Source organism: Macaca nemestrina, chromosome 10, assembly GCF_043159975.1.
Source record: "Macaca nemestrina isolate mMacNem1 chromosome 10, mMacNem.hap1, whole genome shotgun sequence".
NCBI lineage: Eukaryota > Metazoa > Chordata > Mammalia > Primates > Cercopithecidae > Macaca > Macaca nemestrina.
In genome coordinates, this window is record NC_092134.1 from 55,638,612 (window position 1) to 55,664,765 (window position 26,154).

A 26,154-nucleotide genomic window follows, 5' to 3' on the forward strand; every position below is an offset into this window, starting at 1 on the left:
CTCATGTAACTGTTGACTTCTCAAAAAATTAACTAAGAATAGCCTACTGTTGACTAGAAACTTACCAATGATATAAACTGTCATTTAACACATATTTCATATGTTATATGCATTACATATGGCTACAGAAAAGAAAATATTATAAATCACAAGGAAGGGAAAAGACATTTACAGTACTATACTTACTGATACTGTAAGTTTATATCATCTGTTTACAAGATGAATCATCCATCTGAAATGGCAAGCCACCCGAACTGCAAAAATCTCAATCTATGGTAAGTAGTAAGTAATTCAACTTTTTCTTTTTTTTTTTTTTTTTTTTTTATTTTATTTTATTTATTTATTTTTTTTAATTTATTTATTATTATTATACTTTAAGTTGTAGGGTACATGTGCATAACGTGCAGGATTGTTACATATGTATACTTGTGCCATGTTGGTGTGCTGCACCCATCAACTCGTCATTTACATCAGGTATAACTCCCAGTGCAATCCCTCCCCACTCCCCCCTCCCCATGATAGGCCCCGGTGTGTGGTGTTCCCCTTCCTGAGTCCAAGTGATCTCATTGTTCAGTTCCCACCTATGAGTGAGAACATGCGGTGTTTGGTTTTCTGTTCTTGTGATAGTTTGCTAAGAATGATGGTTTCCAGCTGCATCCATGTCCCTACAAAGGACACAAACTCATCCTTTTTTATGGCTGCATAGTATTCCATGGTGTATATGTGCCACATTTTCTTAATCCAATCTGTCACTGATGGACATTTGGGTTGATTCCAAGTCTTTGCTATTGTGAATAGTGCTGCAATAAACATACGTGTGCATGTGTCTTTATAGCAGCATAATTTATAATCCTTTGGGTATATACCCAGTAATGGGATGGCTGGGTCATATGGTACATCTAGTTCTAGATCCTTGAGGAATCGCCAAATTTTTGCAATCTACTCATCTGACAAAGGGCTAATATCCAGAACCTACAAAGAACTCAAACAAATTTACAAGAAAAAAACAAAATGGGAGAAAATTTTTGCAATCTACTCATCTGACAAAGGGCTAATATCCAGAACCTACAAAGAACTCAAACAAATTTACAAGAAAAAAACAAACAACCCCATCAAAAAGTGGGCAAAGGATATGAACAGACATTTCTCAAAAGAAGACATTCATACAGCCAACAGACACATGAAAAAATGCTCATCATCACTGGCCATCAAAGAAATGCAAATCAAAACCACAATGAGATACCATCTCACACCAGTTAGAATGGCAATCATTAAAAAGTCAGGAAACAACAGGTGCTGGAGAGGATGTGGAGAAATAGGAACACTTTTACACTGTTGGTGGGATTGTAAACTTTTTCTTATATAACTTTTCTCTGCTTCTTGGGAGCATTCCAACACCACTAGTGGCACTTTGGGTCCCATGGTATTATTCAGGTTTACAGTATTGCACTAAACATGATGATAAATACATGAGAACCATGAGAGATCACTTTTTACCTTTTTTTATTTGTAATTTACTGGAGAGATGAATGACTCAGGGTCACATGACGTTTTAAGCAAATATTTGTAACATTTGAGCTAATCCCAATAGCAACAGCAGGTAACTACAAAATTATTACAGAAGTACAGTATGTACTACAGTTAATTTTATGCAGCTTTAATTTAATACTCCATGTTTATACTTGTTTATTTTTCTCTGGATTCCTAATAGTGCCACGTACAATTTGTGTTTATATGTACAAGTTTTGATACATTTTAACTGTTTATAATAGATTTGTTTGTATTTTATGGTAGTAAATGATAAAATAGACTAGTATCTACATATATTTTATATATTTAAGACATCCCTAACTCTTTCTTTATTTTTTGATATTTCTAATCTATGTGGTTCATCTGCAATTTTTTCAAATTGTCACAAATCTCCAAAAAATTTCCAATGTATTTATCAAAACAATCTGTGTATAAGTGGACCTGCACAGTTCAAAGCTGTGTTGTTCAAGGATCAACTCTAAAGATGTTGCACCATTTTACATTGCCACCAGCAAAGACAATATGCTGAGATAAATTCAGTGAGGAAGGATTGCAACGAAACTGAAATTGTACCAGATGAAAAAGGAGCATAACTTACCCTGTGGATAAAACCCTAACATATACATCAAACTTGAAAAACTCTCCCAAAGTCAACAGAAAAAAATGCAAAGACCTAAGAATTATGCAATAAGACAACTCATACAGAGGATGAAGAATGGATCACTAATCAAATATTTTTTGGTATACTAGTGAAGAAACCATAAAAATAAGCAATATGATATTATGAATATTAATTGAGTAAATAGTAATAATTAAAGAAAATGCTAATAATCAAAGAAAACTTCGTGAAGCTGTATATGAAGGTCAAAAGAGATTGTGGTCATGTTAAAGGAATATAAATTAAATAAATACAATTCTAATTAAATAAGATTCTCATTAAATGAGATGATATACCCATAGACATCTTAGATTTTCTTTTGTATAAGCATCAATTAGTGTCAAAAAACATTAAGACAGGAAAAGGAATTAGTGATCAGTGATAAAACAACATGAATTTGTCACCACACTCATTTGTAAAACTACATTCCTAAGAAAATATTGAGCAGTGTCTACAATTTTAAGGGAAAAATAATTGGACAAACAATAATTGTTTATATTGTGCCACATTTTTATTCAAATATGAAGGCAAGGAAAAGACATCTTCAATAACGTAAATTTTCTATTTATCAAACAAACTATTGGAAAATACACTCCATGTGGTTGAGTAATGAATCCTGGCAGTGAGACTAAAAACTAGTTAAATGAACTGGTTTAACTGTTGTCAATATAGTCAAATACAAAAACAGAACACTGAAAACAACACACACACACACAAAATGAATGTATGTGTGACCAGGACATGTGTGTGTGTTTATGTAAAATGTATGTAAAATTAATAACTTAGTAACAATCTAAATACCAATCCTCAGACTATCATATTTATAATAATAAAATGTAGTGGATAAACTGATGAGAATAAGTTTTTTTAAAAATGTGTGAGGGGATTAACACTTTATAAGGATTCTCTTTTTTCTCTGTTTATCCTTCTGCCCACTTCCTCCTCTATCTTTGCGAATTGGATTTTCTTTTTTTTTTTTTTCTGTTCTTTTTTTTTTTTTGGTATTTCTAAAATCAACAAATAGTGGCTCCAATTCTTTATACCTAGTTAGAAAGAATATATCAAGGAATACTTTCCCCACAAACTATCCATCAGAGAGTTGCTCAAGAGTCTTCTACTCTTTTCTCCCAAGCAGGAATCCTTAGTCCCTGGTGTGGAGCCACCCAACCTCTGATAAAGTACTCACAGAGTTTGGGAACTCACATCTTTGCGGGCAACTTACACCATACTCGGTGTAAGAGGTTTCACTTCTAGGAGCTGTCTTTGCCTCTCATTTTTTTCTACTTCTAATTCATCACTCAGGTAGAACCAATGTTCAACTTCTGCCTTCTCATAGCCACCTGGTAAGCCTCCTGTTTTCTAAGGTAATTACAGCAGCCTATCCTCAATAGAAATGGTTAAAGACTTCTTATCCTCCCATTTATCCTCTTAGAAAGTGGCTCCAAGTTTCAACACTCCAGATGTAGTCTTAACCTGAAAATGGGATTTATCATTACACTACCATGGGTGAAATACATCCTTTACTAGGAAACATACCTTTATTAGTGTTTGATGAGCCCTAATTCCATTGTTATTCTTTTTGTGACCAATAATGTTTACAATACTGTCTCAAAAATAACTTGTACTGGAGTAACTGGCTCACCACCACCACACAAACATCACACATTTTTTCCTATGGATATTTTTTTTTTTCAAAATCAGGTTTCCTTCAATCAATAGCCAAGAAAAAGCTTTTTGATGTCTAAAATTGCCCTTATCTCTGTTGCATATCATCTTATCACTTTCTAGATGGCTGTTTCTATAGTATTTTAATACTCCACACCAGTTTACCCCACAATAGAAATGTCAAATTAAAGAAGAAAATTTCCACACATTCCATGTATAGGAACTGAAAAGTAGTTGGTATGCATAAGAAATAGTAATGGCATATAATAAATGGTAAGGGTATAATGGTCATGTTCAGTTCTCAGTTCCAAAACCGGAAGTAAAGTGGCATTCTTTTACCCTTTATTTTACAGCTAATATTAAAAAGGAAAGAATTGCCAACATTGTTATTTGATAACTTAATTGAAGAATATCAAAGCTTGTACATTTTCTTTTAAAGCACTGAAGAAATTATTCTAATTCACATAAATAACTGTTAAATCGTATTTCGCACTTTGTATTAAAATTCAATTTAAATAATGTAAATTTATAGTGAAAAAGTTACTGCGTGAGTCATTATAAAACCCTGGGACATTTGTCTTTTAGATTTGAATGTTTAAAGCTCCAGAATCATAGCCACTCTCTACTTATGAGACAATTATCCATGTGGATCTGAATTTTCCTTCATCTGACATTATTCCAATTTAGTATTACTATAATTTTCTGGGATCTGAAGAGTTGAGTAGAATAGTTGAGGTTACAATAAAATCTGTTTACTTCTCACAAATTTATTTTCATAAAATTTTAAAATTTGCTGCTAAAGGAATCGTTATGCTTTGGGTCAATGTGATTTAAATCAGTAACACACAATTTTCACTAGTAGTTGTGAATATTCAATTTAATTAGTTTTTCTAATAAAAAGTGTTTTCTTGTTATCTGATATGACCTTAATGTTCAGTCAGAGTCAATGAATGCTAACTTTGCTCTTATTAAAAGTGGCATCAGCTACTCGGGAGGCTGAGGCAGGAGAATGGCGTGAACCCGGGAGGCGGAGCTTGCAGTGAGCTGAGATCCGGCCACTGCACTCCAGCCTGGGCGACAGAGCGAGACTCTTTCCCAAAAAAAAAAAAAAGTGGCATCAGATTAAATGCTAGAGATACACAGAAGTAACAAAAAGCTATAAATCTTATTCTGTTCATGAAGAAACATACTAAGTATAGATATGGGATATACACAGAAAAGGATACATAGCCTAGAAATGTATAATGTCTTTATTTTAAGAAAATATATACTATCTTTTTTAAAGCATTGATACATTCGTCAAACTAATAGTGCAGTTTATCAGGATACAGAATGATAAAACAACAGCTGACATTTATATACTATATAAGATGTAGTAGGCAGTATTTTAAATTATATCTTTTAATCCTCACAACAACTCTTTGAGATACATACTTTTATCCAGGTTTAACTACTGTGGAAATTGGGATAACGAAGGCTAATTCCTGCCTCAAATCACACAACTAGTTAGTGCCAGAGCCAGTATTGAACAGAAGTCTAGTTCCAGAACCTGTAGTCTTAACGACTCTCTTATTCTGCCTCTAATTACATTTTTTCCCAAGTAATTTATTGAAGTATTATTTCCATATAGAAAATACATAAATTGTGAGTATACAAAATGTATATGCCTGTGTAATCATCACTCAAATCAACGTGTGTGTGTGTGTGTGTGTGTGTGTGTGTATGAGTGTATGGGCTTGCATACTTCCTTCTGTTAATTATACACTGGTCAATTTCTTTAGAAAAGTGACTTAAACTTTAGAAGAAGGTGAGTTATAATTAAGAAGTCATGATAATAACTAATATTTATTGAACACTCACTAACTGGCTGCTATTGTTGTATGAGCTTTACATCTAGTGTCTCCTATAACCCTATGAAGAAGATGCTGAAATTGTCTCCATTTTACAGATGAAGAACTGAAGCACACAGAGGTTGAGGAGAAATCCATAGGATTCGGCGTTTTCACTCCACTAACTGATTGATTAAATTTGTGAAGTAAAAAGAGATGACTAGATGGATGGATATTAGGAGCAATCTTAAAAACCCAATAAAGAATTCTGCCATTATCCTTTTAAATTTAACTTGCCATACAGAATCCAGTTAGACCTGAATTGGATGTATATGGTAAGTGATTCGCTATTAAACAAACAGAAAGAAGCTAAAGTTAAAGTAGACATCTAGAAACCTGAGGAGGAAAATGACTTGAAGACAGGAAATATTCTTGAAGGATGCACAAATTCAGAAGGATGGGGTAGGATGTCAAGGGAGGAAAAGAGAAAAGAGCAAGCACAGGAAATGCTGCATGATTGAAAAAAGGTAAAATTGTCACCAAAAAGGAAACTAGAGAAGCACAAAAAAGTATATTTGAACCACTCCAGGATATGATCATATTCCATCACTAGACCAATGTGAAAAACTGAAAACACACGTCTCTAGAAAAACAGTGGCTGTTGAATTCTTACATGGTGGAAGGTAGACCAATTGTTGAAAAACCCAATGAATGGCTATGGGACCTTAACAGAAATTATGTATACAAAATTTGTCCTTTAATCTGTGACAGATTTTTTTTTAAAATAGTTGTAGTTGCCATCTAAATATTACAATATCGGGTTTGGCCTTGCTCTTTTGACTTTTGTTGCTCTGGATGAAATGTTCACCCTTACTCCCTCCTCACTTTCCTTTAGTGATTCTTAATCCTCGATGTACAGCAGAATCTCCTGGGGAGCTTTTAAAATTGTGTCAATACCTATATCCCCTGGAAGAAAAAGGTAAAGCAGCACCTAGGAGCCTGTTCCTAGTATACTTGCCTCCTACCCTACCCTTGCAACGCTGGGGCCTGGAAGAGTATTAGAACATAGAGTTGGCAATTTTCCCTACTGGACCCTGATACATGCCACCTTCCTTTTTAAGAAACACTGTTCTATGCATTTTTTTTGGTGAGTACAGCATTTCCAAAAGCCTGAAAGACTAATGACCCTTGAGTCTTCATCTGTGTCCTAGATCCTTCTCTTGATCCAAATCCACACAACCATATGACTCCTACATAGTTATACCTGAACACCAATAGAAACATCAATTTTAATAGATATTTTTTAAAAAGTGTTTCCTCTGCCTCCCTCATCTGAGTGAATAGTGTTACTAGCCACAGAATTACGCAAAATTTTTCTTTTCCCCTATATACTTATTTCTTTACCCTCTTCAAGTTAGGAGGCCAAAGGAAAGTTTATGGGGAAAATAGTAACCTAGATGTAGGCTCAAATCATTTCTCATCTCAATTATGGCACTACTGTTGAATTGGTCTCATTGACTCTAGTCTTGTTCTGAAATCCATTCTCCAAGTGCTACCCAAGAGACCTACCTGACCATTTCACTCACTTATCTAAATTCATGCAATGGGTTCATCCACCTTGTTGGGCATAACCAACATTCCTGTGGTGACATGTAGTGCCCCATAAGGGCAGTGAGAATACACACTCTATCTTGAACTTAGTGTCACTGGAGGCATCCTCCAGTGAACCACAGCTTCCAGTATTCACGGCCTTGTGTAGTTCTTTCCCCATGAATCTGCACTTCACTTTAACCATAACCAGTTCCAAGTCTAAATTTTTACATTCCCATGAGCCCTAAATTACCATGTAAGAAATATATCTATCCCGCTTTGGAGTGGCCACATGGAAAGAAGTGGCTTTGGAATAACATGGCAGGGCAAAAAGAGAAGCCCTGTTGTCTCAAGGGCCAGTTGATCCCAGATCCCTAGTTAATCTTTCAACTGGTACAATCACATAAGTTACCACCAGCAAGACCGACATAAGAACCATTCAGCTGAGCCCAGCCAAAGTTGCAGAATCATGAGCAAATAAAACGATTGTGTTTTGAAAATGCTGTATTGAGGTATTTGTTAAGAAATAATAGAAAACTGAAACAGTTTGCTTCTAGCTCTGGAAGGGTTTTTGTGTCTATTCCCCATATAGGTGTGTGTATACACTGACCTTCACTAGAATAAAATTGGTTTAATAGAACTTGACTGAGTATTTGATAAGACAGAACAAATAAGGTTGTTTTTAAAGAAATAACTTCTCATGCATATAGCCTAAAATATGTTTACTTGGCTATATCTCACAAAGTGTGTAATGGTGGTCAACAATTACAGATATTTTTACAAGTTTTTACAAAGTGTAGTAAAGATACACTGAAAGACAATATAAGTTAGCTGAAGTGTGAATGAGTTTGGTAAATGCAGTTTAAATCTGTTTTCAGATAGCAGAGGGGAAATGCAGACATCAGAAAGATGCAGGTAGACTAAGCCCATGAATGGTAGCATTAAAAATATTATATTGTAATTTTAGTAGTTCTTTCTAAATATGTTTTATTTTTAAGCTCATGGTATGTTGTGCATTTATGTATTGTATATCGCATTCCATTCATTCTATCAAGGGAAGTGTTTGGAGACATAACAGTAGATAGATTCAAGCAATGGGTATTTCTATGCTCCATGAAAAATCCAATTTTAAAGTAAAATCCCATGTAAGGAAGTGAAATTTTACAATATGTCTTTCCAAAATCATTTTTTCTGATCATAGTGATAAAATAACATCTAATAATGGAGAAAACTGAAGGAATACTGACAAATTTAAAGGAGGAAAAACAACTACCCCAAAGCCTAGGAAGATCTTTTAATCAAACTAAAAAAGAATGGGCTCCTGTCAGGGAGTATCTTTTGTTTATAGGAGGGCTTAAAACTTTTTTCTTCTTATTTTTAAGTTGTTCAAATCCAGCTAACAATTTCTGAGCTCCTACTGTGAGCAGTGACCTACACTTCTCTTTATGTTAACTAATTCATTAATGATATTCTTTACACATAGTCATTTGTATTGCAGTTCAAATTATAATTAAGAATCATTAAACCAAATGTTTATGCTCAGAGGCAAATATTTTCTAGTACTCTCATTACTAAAATGACATATAAATAAATGATCAGTGCACTCATTTTCAACATGTATCTTAGAAGACTTTAAAATATCATGTCAAAATTTTCATACTTTCCTATATTTTTAAATATCCTTTTCATTCTACTGTACATAAATACTTGCAATTATGTGAACAATATCATGTCCTTGATATCTGTACAAACATAATACCTTGTAGGTGCCTATCCACAGTATATTCACTGACATTTATATATCAATTTGCATATTATTAGGTTTTTTAGAGAGAAAATTGATTCAACTTCATCTTGTCCTTGGTAAAATGAATTATATCTGACTCTTCTTGTAAAACATCAAGGCTATTAAAACAAACAGATTTTCAAAACCAAATGAAGGAAATAACCTTGCTCCTGCCCTTCAGTAGTAATTCTGTTGTTTTTGCTTTCTAATATTTACTTTCACTTAAAAGAAACTGGTCAAGGTTAACACATTAGGCAGTCCTGCCTAGCAGAAAATATTTTTAATAGTAATTTGCTGGAAGCAATGGCTTGGAGTTGTGCAGTGTCCCTGGAACTGGCAGTTTAAAATCTCAGATAGGCTGACTCATCCCTTCCACATTTGGAAGTTTAAAAAAATAAATAAATAAATAAGGTCCATCTCGCAATTTATTGCATGCAGATCTTTGAGGCCAGGTTGTAGATCATCTGCTCAGGCTGTAAAATTACAACACAATATGCACATTTAAAACCTTAAACTCAGTTGTTTTGATTTGTCTGACTTCTATAAGGGTCATCAGCCAATGCTTCAAAATTTAGTTTCATTCTAGACCAGGTATTAATGATGCATAGTTTGAGCTATCTGCAGAATTTTCTTCAAAGATTTTCATGTGGCTAACATACACACAGAAACTGGAAATTAGAAAGACAAACAGGCAAGGCCTGTGATTTCAACTTCACAGTTGTCATAAAGATTTAAAAGTGTGCACATGAAAAAGACCATGAATAAAACAAGAATTGAGAGAAAAAAAAGAAATGACTGGTTCATCGAAAATAGAATATAACAGAAGTAGAGTTCATAAAGTTGATGGATTGCTGGATTTTTGGCACCAACCTGTACTTTTATCCTCATAGCATAAGTGAACAATGATATTCTCACTTCAAATGGCTCAGTCTGTACTCTGGATGCTATCCTATTGAAATGTTCCTCCCCTATTTCTTTTTTATTCAGGGTCTTCTCTTTTTGTCTCTCTTTTCTAATTACTTCCCTTAAGTCTCTCTGATCCTGAAACAAACAAACAAAAATCTTGACTTACCTTTCCTGATTTTGTCTCCTAACATCTTAAATATCTAGTTTCTCCACAAATTGAGTTTACTCCCTTACCTCTCATTTATTTAGAAAACTGAAAACAAGCTTTTAAATCAACCTCTTCAAAAAAAAAAAAAAAAAATCTAAACCAAGTCAATTAGGGCTTGCTAATTATCAAACAGTTGAGTGGTCTATTAGTGAAATTTGATCACTTTCTCCTTGAAACTACTCACAGTATCCTTTGCTTTCATGAAGCCATGCTTTGTTGGTTTCCCTCAGAAATCTGGCCCCTCTTCAATCTTCTCTGTGGTCTTTGTTTCTAGCCACCATTTAAGTGTAACTTTTTCCCTGAAATCATAACCACATTCTGCTTCAACATTTAGCTTACATTTGTCAAGTGATCACAGACGATGTTCTGGAACATTGCTTTATCTCTCTGAGATGGTTGCAACCATGTCCAATTTATACAGGTGATTTATATGGTGAAACCCAAAGCCAGATCAATAAAGGTCATACACATTCTCTCTCTCTCTTTCTCTGACGTTAAACCAAGTACCTAGTGAATATTTTTATTTCTCCAGATCACACAAATAAAATCTACCTCAAAGTATATTCGTATTTTTCTTATCTCCCAAATGCTCTTCTTCCTGTTTTTCTCATATTGATAAATGGTTTTTCATCTAATTACCCAAGCCACAAATACTCTTCATGCCCTATTCCAATCTTTCACTAAATCTTATTAAATGTACCTCCTTATTGCCTCTCAGATTTGTTCCCTCCTCTCTGTGCCCACTGGCACACTTTGCCTCAACCAATGCCAGTCTCATAAATGTTCTCATTGCTATATCCCCTCCTCTGATATTTCCAATTAATTTTCTATAATATTGCAAGAAGGTGCTTTCTGAAAAAAAAATCAATCATATTATTTTCCCAGTTAAAATCCTTCAATGGCTTCTTTTAGCTATCAGGCTAAAACCCAGAGGTCTTCACTATGACAAGGCTTTTCATGAACCAGTTTCTCTTATCTTCACACTCTTCCTCCACCAGTTCCCCACATGTACTCTTTAAATGTGCATCATACATCTATGCTCCAGCCCTACTTAGCTACTCTCAATTCCTCTGCTTTTTCAACAAATGCCATGTGCATTAGCTATTCCTTCATCTACAGTGCAGTTACTGCAGACATAGGATAATGAATAATCTACACAGGCTTAGTAGTCAGGCTACTTAGGTGCAAATATCAGCTTCACTGCTCACTTGCTCAGTGACCTTTGCCAACTAAACTATATGTGCCTCATTTTTATCATTTGCAAAATGGGAATGAAAACAATTTGTGCCCCACAGGGTTGTAGTGAGGCTCAGATGAGATAATCCATATTTAGCAATTAAATTAGGGTCAGCAACAACCTCTCAGTAAATGTTAGCAATGATTACCAAACCTACATATAATAAATGTATACAGGAAGTATTTAATTTTATCTGTTTTGGGGAGTGTTTCACAAAAAAATTAAGCAGCTCATATGCACTGCTGAGGTCCTGTAGCTTGAATCACCCACCCACGGAAGCACGTTATAAAGCAGTGAGAAGAGCCTCTCTTCAAATCTCCCTCTCTATAGGAATTTTCCCTGTGTGTATCAAATTCTTCTAAGTTCAGTAATGTCTACTGCCCTTCTTAAGTCCCTCCTCGTCTGTTCTTATTCATCACAAGTCAGCAACCCAACACCATGATCTTTCTCTGAAAACTCTCACCAACAGATAAACAGCCCCACTTCATAACTTCTGCACATGGGCTACTGAGGAGGCCATTAAATTTGAGGAGGAAAAGGCACTAGGAATCCTTTATGAAGAAAAAGAACATAAATTAGGAGCAACCTCAGCCTTTTCCAGTGATTCCAATCAATCCATGCTTTATCTTGTAAGGTGTTTTTTTTTCCTTGTTTTCAAACTGTTCCTTTCTACTGACTCGTTCTCTGTAGCCTATAAACCTATTCAAGCTCCAAGCTCCTCCTATACAAAAACTGTCCTTCCCCTCAATGCTAAATGTAGTAACAGTTCCTCAATTCTCTTTCCTCTGCCCCTGGTAACTCAAGTCTTGCTGCAATTGTACTACATTTGCAATCTCCATTTCTTTAGCACCTACCCACTATTTTTTAATTAAAATATAATTTTATATTGAAAATTTTACACATAAACATTTTAAAGGTTGAATAATTTTGTAAAGATTTTTAATAAGAACTGCACTACTCCGTGTCACCAGCAGGTTTCATTCCTGAACGGCAACCATTTTAAGTCTTTTATCTGTGTCTTCTTGAATTTTTCTCAAGTTGATAAATGATATCCATGCTGTTTCCCATTAAAAGTTCAACAATCTCTTGAATTTCTACATGGAAGATGAAGATTCCCCTCTCTCTCTCTTAGTCTTAGTTTTACACCCTGGCTAGAATTTGCCAATCACAATTTTGGTAGTAATTAACATTCAGTGTTTATGTTATACTAACTAGGTAAATATGTTTCCTGCTGGGTTACATATTGTATCATAAAATCATTTACTTTCTTGTGCAACTTTTTTTTTTGTATAACTGAGTACCTCTTCAAGAAAACTGTACAATTTTCTATGTTCTTGTCATTAATTCTTCTATAACTCTCTACAATAGAACATATAGGATAATCCATTATTGTAACTTTTTTCTCTGAAAGACCTTCCCCTGGAACCCTCCCTCCTCCTCCAAAACTTAGGACTGGCTGCTGTGTGGGACTGGTATTCAGGTGTTATCCTTTTCTTCAACTTCATTGTTCTGGGATTACCTTTGTTTCCTTTCTGCATTGAATCCTCCAATTTCTGAATCTCATGCTATCTTCATTCTTGATTTATTCTTAGTTTGATGAACCACAAATGATATGAGTGGAAGAATTTTGAGGCCGTGTGTTTTCTGAAATACTTTTATTTTTCTTTGTTTTGTAATCCTTATGTCATTCAGAAATTAGCTGAATACAAATTCTAGGTTGGCAATCATTTTCCTTTTGAGTATTTGAGTCATTGTTATGTTTTTATTCTAGTTTCTGGTACTTCTATTAAGAATATTCACCTTCAAATGTGCCCTTTACTTGTGAGCTATTAAGATTTTCTCTTTATCCCAAGTATTTTAAAATGTCATGATTTTGTGCCTTTTTGTTTTCTTTTTTCTGGGTGGGGGGGGGGAGCACTATACCATCCCATTCAATGGGCACTTTTCATCTGGAAACAGTAATTCAGAGAGGCTTGTTTTATCTTTTGGCATTATTTCACACCTCATTATTTCACTTACATTTTCTCAATTCTGTCTCATCGGAACTCCTGAGCATAGGATTTTATTTTATTCTGCTGTGATATCCTCAGTACCTAGAACAATGCAAGACACATAACAATGCTCAATAAACATTTATTGTATAAATTAGAATTCTAGACTACTTGGTTTACTTTTCTCAATTTTCTTGCCTATTATGATTCTCCTTTGTTTTCCTATTAGCTGTTTCTATGTTTTTCTCACTTTCAATTTCTAATCCCTACATTTTTTTTAAATTTCCAGAATCACGTGTTTTCATATCTAAAAATCTTTTTGTTCACTAAATGTTCTTTCTAAATTTCATCCTATTCATCTTTCCTGTGTCTTTTATTTTTCCTCTGAGCATATCAGTTATTGCTTTTTAAAGTTTTTCTTTTGCTAACTGTATTGTGAATGTTTCAGTTTTTCTGAGTGATTATTCCTGATTTTCCCATTTTCCTTTGTCTTGCATTAAAGGAATTTCTCAAATTCCCTGGAATACTTAGCAATTTGTATGTTAAAGTGAGGCTTAAAGAGTAGAGAGTGAGGTTTGTGTGACTAGGTAGAGTTTACTTGATCACAGGTCTTAGAATAATTGGGTAGGACCTGAATGTTTTCAACAAGCTTCAAATGTCACTATTTAGAAATTAATTCTATACCCCTCATTCCCATATACACATGTCTTCCTTTAAATAGGAATCTATTATGCTCCTGTCTGGAGAACTAAAAGCTTGGATATAGCATCCTGGGTAAAGAAGGAGTTGATGGCTTTTCTATTTGGTACCTAGATTTTTCATCAATTACCTTGTTTTCAGGCCCTCTACTGTGTCTGATATCCTGAAGTCTAGAATATTTCTGATTTAATTTTACCAGTAGGTAAGCCTCCTGCTTTATATTAGGATTTAGGAGGAGTTGTCACTTGGCTGTGGAGGAAATCTGAAAGACGAATTGCTGCTGCAGAATTTCAACCTTCTTTCCTCTTCCTTGTTTCAGTGATTCTTGTTGCCTCCAATTCCAGGGCCCAGAGGTAAAACGTTTATTTCTTGCAGGACCTTCCTTCTTCAGTTAGTTACAAGCTTCCTATGCTCTGATCACCATGTTTCTCTTACATTTCACTTCCCAAATGTCATAGACCTTACTTTTCCCCTCCTTTCCCCATCACTTTTTCTTGTAGGTTTTAATTCTTTGCTAATAGTTTAGAAGGGTTTGAGAGGAAGTAAACACACATATATGAACTCAGTCTTCTATGTCTAAGTAGAAGATTTCCCTTCACTCTTCAAGTACGAAATCAGGCTTCTGTGCCTTCCTTGCCATTAAAACTACTTTAGGAAGGATCAATAATGGCGTTCCACATTCTAAGACCAACACACTGATGATTGCCAAACCAATATATACCAAGCATACGTCTCTCTTCACATCGATATACACTTGATCCTGGAACAACACAAGGACTGGGGTGCCGATCCCCTACACAGTCAAAAATCCACATATAAGTTTTGACTCCCCCAAGAACTTATCAACTAATAACTGAGCATTGACTGGAAGCCTTACTGATAACATAGCCAATTAACATATATTCTGCATGTTAGATGTATTATAAACTGTATTCTTACAACAAAAATAAAATGTCAAGAAAGTCACAAGAAATAGAAAAATATATTTACTATTGATTAAGTGGAAGCAGATTATCATAAAGGTCTTCATCCCCATTGCCTTCACGCTGAGTAGGCTGAGGAGGAGGATGAGTAGGGGTTGGTCTTGGGGTCTCAGGGGTAGCAGAGGCAGAAGTGAAGCAGGTAGAAGGGGAGGCAGGAGAAGAGGCAGGTATACTTGGTATAACTTTTGTTGAAAAAAGATCCATATATAAGTGGACCTGTGTAGTTCAAACCCATGCTATTCCAGGGTCAACTGTATATAAGTGTGTTCTGGACATCACTTATATGTAAAATTGGATATCATCCAATTTTACCATTGGATAAGTAAAATTGGATTCATCATTTCCTCTACCACCTTCAAACTATTACTGCCTAAATGATACTCTATCTACCATACTTCTCCAGCTGTAAACCTGTGCATTTCCTCCCTCACTCTGACCCTTTCCATCCAGTAACAAAATTCAATCAGTATTACCATACTGACGTGTTTTATATCATTTTCTTCACTTCCTCAGTGGAGAACATGAAGAAGTGGACTAAATATTGAAGAAGTAAACTAAAGCATCCTCAGTGCTGATGCTTTAGCCCACTTCTTCACTATTCACTGGAGTTATAGAAATAGTCCAATTATTCTTTCTGTCTCCAGTCTTGCACTTTTCACACTCTTGCAAGTGTTACCTTTCTTAAACACAAGTCTACCCATGCCAATTGCTGTTTTAACTGCAATAAATCAGCCATATATTAGTCAAAACACTTTTGACCACAAATCATCGTAACCAACTCAGACAGGCTTAGGCATTTTGTGATTCACATGACCAAATTGCTGAAAAGGAAGTCTTGCCCCAACAGGACTGGAGTGAGTTGGGGATTTAAGTACCACCAGGAGGCTCACTGGATCTCATCTCTGCTTCTCTCAGTAGGTTAGGTTTACAAATTCACCATGGCTATGTCTACTAGGTTGGAACCATAGCCATTTGCACATTTCACTAGCTTTGCTATCAGAGGAGCAGAAATATTTTGTTCTTTTTTTCCAACTTTAAAACCTCTAAAAAAAATACTGATAAGGCCAGCTTGGGTGTTTTGCCCACTCCCATAGCAGTGGGGATGGATAATATTGGCAGACTTCATTAGGATGAAAAGGGAAACAGTCACCACTAAATGAGAGTAATTAGAAGAGTACTTGGCAATAGCAGTTGTCCATTATGTAATACAGCCTGCCTGGGCTTGAATTCTAGCACAATTTCCTAACAATATAACTGGCAAAAGCTACTTATCTTCTTAGTGCCTCAGTTGTCTCATCTATAAAATGAGGTAATTATAGTAATTACCTCACAGACTCGTTGATTTAATAAGTGTAAAATTTTTAGAACAGAATTTTTAGAACCTGGGCCTTGTCATATCACACTTCTAAACTCTGCTGAACAATGTGCGTCTCCATGTTTCTTGGCCATTGCCCATGTTATTCTGTCTCCCTGGAATATCCTTCCTTAAATCTGTCTGCCTGTTTGTCATTTAAGCTTCATTTCAACATTAAAATATTTATACCCTCGACTTGGTAATGTTCTAAATGATACAAAAAGGGGTCAATGATTCATGCAATTTTAAAAAATTGTTCCTCTTAAGAGCTGAAATAAGAAGCAACCTTTTCCCTTTTTCCTTTTTAGTTTTCTCCATGCCTATGGTTGCTGTCTACAAAGCTTCCACAGATAAAGCTCCAGTCCACAGGAAACATCAGGCCTTGACTATACTAATAAACTTCTCATTGGAACCTCCATGTTTATGACCCAGAAACCTCTGAAATATAATGCGTCCAAAATTGTACTCAGTCCTCCTACTATAACAGCTTTCTTTCAGTCTATACTAGTCCTAGTAAATGGAATCATGGCATCACCAACCTTTCAGTGGCTCCCACCATCCTGACCATCTCCTCTATCTACAAATCTGTGAATATTTCTCAATATGGTCCCCACCTCCTCATCTCTCCTTCTGCTGTATATAGTTTAGAAGGGTTTGAGAGGAAGTGCTATAGCCAGAGGGATCATTTTGAATACAATCATATTGTGTTTCTCCTTTGATTAAAATTCTTCTATAGCTTTCCTTGTTTTTAACATGAAATCCACTATTATTACCTTGGCATACGAAGTCTTATAGGAGATGGCTTTTTCTCACCTCTCTGTCTTCATCCTGAGCCATTTTTCTTACCAAACACCTGCCAGTTTGTCTCACTTCATACTCATCCACTGAGCCAAGCAGCTTCCTGACGTTGGGTCTTTACTCGTGTTCTGCTTGTTGTTATTGTTGTTTTACTCTTGTTCTTTTTGTTGTTATTGTTGCTTTTTGTTGTTTTGCCTCAAACACTCTTTCCCTGGCTTCTAAAGTGGATAAATCTCTTCACCCTCTAGCCCCTGCAAACATGTCACTTTATTAGGGAAACCATGCCTGACTCTCCATTTAAGAAATATTCTTTCCATTTTTATGGTAACCTGTTCTCCACTGTCATGCCCACATCAGAATTTTAATAAATTTATACTCTGACTAATCCCTTACTTTCTTTCTTCCTCTCTTTCCCATTAGTTCCCCCAAAGGCAGAGACTTTGTCTTATCAATGACTAAAATTCCATTTATTTGCAGGGCACCTGTCACACAACTCATATACAATACATATTTTTAAATAAGTTAAGTGGCCAATGTTAGGTGAATGGGTAGGAAAACGATGGTAAATTCTTTCCATATAGTGTTCTGTGACTGTGAAAAAATATTCACTGAAAAGCACTAACATGAGAAAATTCAAACCACAAGTGTAGGTGGACAATGCTAAACAAATTACATACATAGTATTTCAACTCTGGAAAAACGCATAGAAGGTAGATGTGGAAGGGAGAAGAATGATCCTCTCTCCAAAGATGTCCACATTCTAATCCTTCAAACCTGTGAATATATTAGATGGAAAGGGAAAATTAAGATTGCTAATCAGTTGACCTCAAAGTAAGCAGTCTGTCTTGGAGTATCTGGTTAGGCCGTATGTAATTAAAAGTGTTCTTTCGGTGTGGAGGATGAGCCACAAGGGTCAGATTCAGAGTGATGCAGCATGAAAAAGATTCAGTCAGCCATTGGAGGCTTTGAAGATGGAAGGGAAACACAGCCAAGAGACAGGACAGCCTTTAGGGCTAGAAACAGCAATGAAATGGATTCTCCCACAGATCTTCCAGAAGGAATGCAGCCCTGTAGACACCTAAATTTAACCCAGTGAGGCCCATTTTGGACTTCTGAATTCCAGAACAGTAAGATAAATATTTTTGTGGTCTTAAGCCATCAAGTTTGTGGTATTTTGTTATAGCAACAACAGGAAACTAATACAATAGTTTACATGAGCATAGATGAGTTCACTTACTTTTTCTTTCCAAATTTTGCATGGTTTTGAGAGGTGACAACATGCTAGCAGCCCTCGCTCTTGAGGCCTCCGCGGCCTCATGTGTCCACTCTGGCGGTCCTTTAGGAGCCCTTCAGCCCACCATGGCACTGTGGGAGCCCCTTTCTGGGCAGTCCGAGGCTGAGGCCGAAGCCGGTCCCTCTGCTTGAGGGGAGGTGTGGAGGGACAGGCGCGGGCGGGAACCAGGCTGCACACAGCGCTGGTGGGCCAGCGCAAGTTCAGGGTGGGTGTGGGCTGGGCTGGCCCTGCACTGGAGCAGCGGGCCAGCCAGCACCACAGGCCCCAAGCAGTGAGGGGCTTAGCACCCGGGCCAGCAGGTGCAGAGGGTGCGCCAGGTTCCCTAGCAGTGACGGCCCACCGGCGCTGTGGTCGAATTCTCGCTGGGCCTTAGCTCCCTCCCCATGAGGCTTTGTTTTTTCCCTCTTTGCAATAAATCTTGCTGCTGCTCACTCTTTGGGTCCACGCTGCCTTTATGAGCTGTAACACTCACCGCGAAGGTCTGCAGCTTCACTCTTGAAGTCAGCCAGACCAGGAACCCACCAGAAAGAATAAACTGCGGATACACCATCTTTAAGAACTGTAACACTCACCGCCAGGGTCCCCGGCTTCATTCTTGAAGTCAGCAAGACCGAGAACCCACCAATTCCGGACACAGTTTTGCAGGCAAGCTTTCTACAACTACCACTTTCTCTGACTTCCACCCTACTTTACCAGTATAGTTTGCAGCATTGGGCGTAAGACTGCCACGTTTTTACTGAACACATGAAATTAAAAGAAAAAAAAAAATGGGGAAACCATCTAACTTGCAAAGGCATGTTAAAGGAAAATGTAGATGGCAAATGTCCAGAAGAATATCCAGAGAAATTTTATACTTTTTCCTGCTGAAATGATAAATGAACACATTTTCGTCAGTTATATTAATATTACAAAAGAACTTTTAAAAATGTCTATAGAGTTTGATGGCTTTTAGCACGGAGATACAGAAATAGCTCCCAGGATAATATTATTACCCTTTTACTATTTTATTCTCTTCTTATCCTTTTATAGTAGTCATAAAATTAAGCAGTGAAATTTGGAATCTGGGAAGCATGTTGTATTTCCCAAATGGAAAAGAAAAGGGAATACCTTGATGGAAAAAAAACGTTTAATACCAGTATCTCCTAGATGCTTAAACTATCTTGAAATAAACTGTGTGAAGAAAATACACACAGACACCTGGTAATATTTTATACTTAGGAAAGCTTAACGACAATAAACCTTTTAAGGTTAGTGAATTTACTGACAAGATTATAAAACGTACTCACTCTAGAATTATGCATTCCACAACATTCTCAGTTCTACCATATTTTAAAGGGAGTGTAAATTCACTTTTGAAAGATTTGACATCTGAATTAGCATAGAACATAAACTTTCTTTATCAAGTTGACTTTAAGGGAAATTGTAAAACTTAAAATTTATACAGTATCTTCAATTACATGAATATTATGTTCTCAAATATTTCATATAATGTTATTTCTAAAGACTTCTCTATTTCCTGCTTTTTTTCCCCATGGTCAGCTCCTTACACTTTCATAGATAGGATATCGATACCATATGAAAATCTATCACTGAATGGAGGAAATTATCTAGAGAGGACATCACCAAGAGCAAATGGTAAAATACTAGTACAAAGCATTCAAACAGGCTGGTTTTATTTCCCTTTAGCACCTTCTGGTGGCAAACACAGTGTATTGCTGAATCCTCTAGCACTGAAAAGAAGGATATAGCAAATATTATTTAGCACTTGAGATATTATTTAATAAACTGATTACCACCAAAGTGGCCTAAATACATTTTTAAATTTTTTTTTGTTCCTACAGTTATATATTCATAATATGAGCATATCAGGCAAGATAATTTGTAAGTTTCCTTCTAGAATTGAACCCCTTTGAGTTAATTTATTTGCAGCTACTGAATGAAAGTTTTTTAAAAATTTCTATTCTCTGAAAAAAAATACAGAAAAACTAGAATCAACTGAGAGATCTGTAAATACATAAGTGCCCATATATGTGGTCACAGCCAAAATTTTATGTGAAAAAAGCAATTTTAAGAGAAATTTGTAATATTTTCCCTAATTAGACAGAGAATGTGGTATTATTTAGTATTGGTAATATCTAACATGTCTTGAGACTTTACATGTGTATCTAGAATAATGTTAAAATGTGTTATATACTTTATCCCATTTAGTTACACAATAAAGTATTGAGATAAGGGTTATTATCACCATTTAATGGATGTAGAAAAGTAATAATTTATTTGGCATTTAAAATTAATGAACAGAAATATACAAAAACTCAAATGTACTTCCATATTTTCAAGAATAAATGAATGAACACGCGTATTCATCACTTTAAATCTCATATATATGAAGCAATTCAACATGAAAAAGGCTTTTCATTATACTGCAAGGACTTACTGTTTAAGTTGCAGAAGATTGAAATAGAAAAATTCTAACTCATGGGACCTATTATAATAGAGATATATGTAAAAAATGTCAAGATTGCTAAGAAGATACGCCTCTAAATCTGTGTGGAGACTCAGAAAGGGCATCAACTGACTATGGATCAGGGTCTTCCAATTGATCCTCCTTTATTTTCATGACCAGTAAGCAAACAAGGTTGCCTCTGCACCCGGATTTCTGGCAGGGAGAAGGTGTGTGAACCAGAAGATTCAAGCCCTTCACAGCATCCATCATAAGTTGAAATTTATTTGTATAACTGGGCAGAGATCATGTCTATTTTGTTTATCATTGGCTTCTTAATAGCCAGCAGAGTGCTGGGCACATAGCATGACTAAGTATCTGCTCAGTGACTCCGTGCAGTCTAAGTAGCATGCCAGCCTCTGTAAGGAGGCTCATCATAATCCCTCCATAAATCAATTAAAAAAAAAAAAAAAACTTTTCAATAACATTTAGTGTAAGAATTAATTATTATGGTTTTGCAAAACTGAAATGTTGTTAAGGCATATAGAGATCTACTCCTTGGTTTACTTTATTGACAGTCACTTCTGTAAAATGTAGGGCTTAGTAAAGGAAAGAGGACTGAGAGGAAATGTTTGGTATATCACACCATCCCAGTACCACTGTCACTTCTACATGGGGAGAGCACGTGCTTTCTCTCTCTCTCTCTCTGGCTCTGTCTTTCTGAATAGAGACACTATAAATATATTTTACAGAAAATTAATAACATAGTAGAAAAACATTTAGTAAAAACCCAAAAGGCAAAAAAAAAAAAATCTTGTAAAAATTACTGTAGCTGATCACACAAAAGCTACAATCATGCCCCTCAAAAAATCATATTCAGAATGATAATCTGTATACATTTACCTGAGCCTAACTTTACTGAGGTTTGTGCCAAGTATGTATGCATGAAGAAAAAGAACAATCATTTCTAAAGTTGGAGAGCTGAACTTCATGAGTGAGATTTTGGCTAGAAAATTTCTATCCTCATAAACACTGCATGATATCCAAGTAACAAGACAAAATTTCTATCAATGCCATAATATAAACATTTGGATTAATTCAAGAATAGTTCAGTTCATGCTTTTATTCCAATCATTTCCCTATATAAACAAAGCATGGAAACAGCCTGGACACTCTTCAAAAGACTCCAAAGAACTTAACAACCCATATAATAACATGATTTAACAAAATTTCTCCCAGACTATAGCAGAATATTTTTTATTTTTTTCTATGACTGCAATGCATATGCAATCTGAATACTGCCCATTTTTAAAAATTACCACAACTAGGCCCATAATAACCAAAAGTTATTGCTAAACAGCTAGACCAGCATAATGCTTTGTAGAAGCAAAGGCTGAAGTATCAAAAAGCTGAGAACTACTACCACACACAATATCAACAAAATTTTATAGTACCTGTTGCTTTAACGTATAAATACACGGCATGTAGTTTTCCTGAAAGAGTACAAGTAGACCAATTATAGAAAGTCCTGAATTAGTCTTTTCCTGAACAAAGGATGATTATAATTCCTATCAAATAAAGTATATTAGACACAGCCCACTACACAGTGTAGAAAATACTACCAAACACGATTGAACTCATTTTTATATCTTTCCTTCTATATAGAATTCCCATTCTTACAACCCAACAAGAGGATAAACAAAAAGGTACATCATGTAAAAGGGTTGTTTGTGCGCTGCGTTACTTTTTTCAGTTTAAACATTTGTGCAGCAGAAAGTTGAGCTGGGGTTTTCAGTTCCGTTGAAACCCACGGAGCACACAGTTTATGACAATTGGCTCACTGTGAAATGACAATTCTTCTAGGTGTGCTGTCTTTGAATTTCCTGCTGACAAAAACCATTAGTAGTATTGTGCGTTCCAGATCTGGTTAGGGTTGGCTGTCCTGAATCAGAAAAGTCTATAAAGAGACTTCGTGATTCAATTCATAGACTTTGGGATTTCAAATAATGACAAATGTATATTACCCCCCACAAATTACATAAGGGTCATGAACTGCTCTGAATTCCTTGGGAAAATGTGCCATGTAAATTGCTACGTTCCCATAGAGCACTTTCCAAAAATGGCTGGTTAGCTTATATGACTCTCAGCATTATGGACCTTGAATGACTGGCTTAGTTATCTCAACATAAAAGATAAATTATGAAAATCACTAGTTTATAAGATAAATAACTAAGGCTATTCTGTTCACCTTTGATTATATTTCATGTTTTTATACCCATGTTCCTTCCAAATATCTAGAATTAATTTAAGTGTAAAACATTTATATAAGTAATTGAATTTTCAGGTTCTTAGCATATCTTAAATGGCTATAAATACATTCAGATATATAAGGGAATTAAGAATTAATTTAAGTGTAAAACATTTATATAAGTAATTGAATTTTCAGGTTCTTAGCATATCTTAAATGGCTATAAATACATTCAGATATATAAGGGAATTAAGCAAAATACAAAGAAGAGATAAAACAAAAAGGTTAATTACCCAGATTTTTCAATACACTTTTTTTGTTGTTTTTTTGTTTTGCTGTGCTCGTTATACTTAGGAAAAAGTAGCAACCAGTCAAAATGAACCAGCTGTATGAATTAGGTTGGTAAAAAACAACATATACATCTTTTGGATCTATCCTGTAGTTATTATATACAATAAATAAATATTATATATATTAATTTGTTGTTTTACAAATTTACAAAGGTCCTAATGAATATTTGACAATATTCACACTTTCTAAATGAAAGAATAGAGTTTCAGAGCTATTAAATGAATAGTCCTAGCTTCACAGCTTACAGTGGGACCACTGGGTCCAGATGTGGACTATAGTCCTCTCACTCAATAGCACATGCTCCTCCCATTACCAGAAACAAAAATATAAGCAAACAAATCAAAAACACAAACCATTCTAGAGCAGACTCAGACCACACTTGCTGAGCTTATATCTATGGCCCTGAAGAATTAAAACTGATGTGCAAAATATTTCTGTTAATTAACATTTTAAGAAATCATAGACAGATGTGATGTTAGCAAGATGATAAAAGAGAAAGTCCCAGACCCTCCTTCCCTCCATGGAGACAATGACTGCACAATAGTACATGGACAAACTCGCTTTGCGAGAAATCTAGAAACCAGTTAAGAGGCTCCTACACCTCAGTGAGCATGAAACCACGGCATCGAAAAGGGCAGAAAAATGTGTTGCACTCCCTGGCCGTAGCTGCTTACTGGCTCCACATGGAACAAGTGGGGAAAACTCTCAGCTTCTTCCTAGAGAGGGAAAGAATTACAGCTTGCAGCTAACATTCTGGTGTTTGAGGATGCTGCCCAAGATTCTAGTTATTCTATTTTGGAGTGCTGATGGGACTGGCATACTCTAGAAGCCAGGGAGCTGCTGAAAAGAATGGAGAGCTGAGCAGCATATGGCAGCTGCAGAGAACCTGTAGTACTTCAAACAGACACAAGAGGAAGAAACAGAGTACAGTTTCCTGCAAAAAGAAGTCAGTAAATCCTTCTAATTGGAAATTTATGTGCACATTTCCTGAGAAGACACCTACAGAAAAGGCTTGAGTGGCCCCCAGAATCTCTAGCCAGCTGATTGGTAAAGGCCTTCCTCTGTGAAGAGCCTGGGAAAAGTGACAGTTTTTTCAAATGTGTAGATCGTAATAGAAAGTTACAAGGCTCATTTAAAAAACAGGAAAACATAACTCAACCAAAGAAAAAAATTATAAACCATTAGCCATGTTAAAGAGAGAGAAAGAGAGAGAGAGAGAGAAAAACTCAAGTAAAATAAGAAACTGATGCCAGAAATACAAAAGATAACAAGAGGCTCCCATGAACAATTATGTGCCAATAAGTTGGATAACGTAGGAGAAATGGATGAACTCATAGAAACACACAACCTATGAATACTGAACCAGAAAGAAATAGAAAATCCGAACATCTGTAACTAGTTAAGACATTGAATCAGTAATAAAAATAATAATAATTTTAAAATCTCAGCAAAGAAAAGCCAAGAACAAGATGGCTTCACTGAAGAATTCTACCAAACATTTAAAAAAAAAAAAAATGCAAATTCTTCCCAAATTCTTTCAAAAACTTTAAAAGGAGGAAATACTTCCAGACTCATTTTAGGAAGCTAGTATTACCCTGATACCAAGGCTAGACAAAGACATTACAAGACAAGAATACTACAGGTCATTATCACTGAATAGTATCAATCCCAAAATCCTCAACAAAATGCTAGCAAACTGAATTTAACAACATATTAAAAGGATCATACACCATGGCCAAGGGAAATTTACCTCTGGGATACAAGGGGGGTTCAACATATGCAACTCAGTCAATGTTATTTAACAGAACAAAAAATAAAAGTCACATGATTATGTCAACAGGGGCAGAAAAATCATCTGACAAAATTCAACACCCTTTCATAAAAACACTCAGTGTACTAGGTGTATAAGATAATTACCTCAAAATAATAAAGAGCGCATATAAAAACCCATGGCTAAAATCATACTCAACCGTTTAAAAAAACTCTGAAAGATTTGCCTTAGAAAAGGGGCAAAGATTCCCACTCTCACAATTTCTATTCAACATAGTACAGGAAGTTTTCACAAAGGCAATTAGGCAAGAAGGAGAGAAAAGGCATCCAAGTCATAAAGGAAAAGTAAAACTATCTGTTTTTGCAGATGATATAATCATAAATGTAGAAAACCCTAAAGATTTCAAAAAAGTTAGAAAAAAACAAATTTAGTAAAGTTGCAAACTACAAAGTCAGCATGCAAAAATTAGTTGCATTTCCATACACTAACAATGAACAATCCAAAATGGAAAATAAGAAAGCAACACCATTTACAATAGTACCAAAAAGAATAAAATACTTAGGAATAAACTTAACTAAGGAGGCAAAGACTTGTACATGAAAAGTACAAAAGATTACTGAAAGAAATCAGTGAAGGAATAAATAAGTGGAAAGATATCCTGACCAGGTGCAGTGGCTAATGCTTGTAATCCCAGTACTCTGGGAGGCTGAGGTGGGCAGATCACCTGAGGTTGGGAGTTTGAGACCACCTGACCAACATGGAGAAATCCTGTCTCTACAAAAAATACAAAATGTTCAGGCATGGTGGTGCATG

At 35.5% G+C, this 26,154-nt stretch overlaps 1 protein-coding gene across 6 annotated transcripts in view; it reads right to left on the minus strand.

Annotated features, from left to right (window-relative positions):
- Nucleotides 1-26,154, minus strand: part of LOC105473314 (neuron navigator 3) — an 899,580-nt gene that overhangs the window by 476,404 nt on the left and 397,022 nt on the right. Inside the window, exon 1 of one of the 6 annotated variants that reach the window (XM_071070566.1) lies at nt 10,357-23,361. The exons of the other annotated variants lie outside the window; for them this stretch is intronic. Within the exon in view, the coding sequence (XP_070926667.1) occupies nt 10,357-10,374 (18 nt within the window). The 5' untranslated portion in view covers nt 10,375-23,361. Of the gene's footprint in view, nt 1-10,356; nt 23,362-26,154 lie in introns of those variants that run through there. 6 annotated transcript variants of the gene reach the window in all.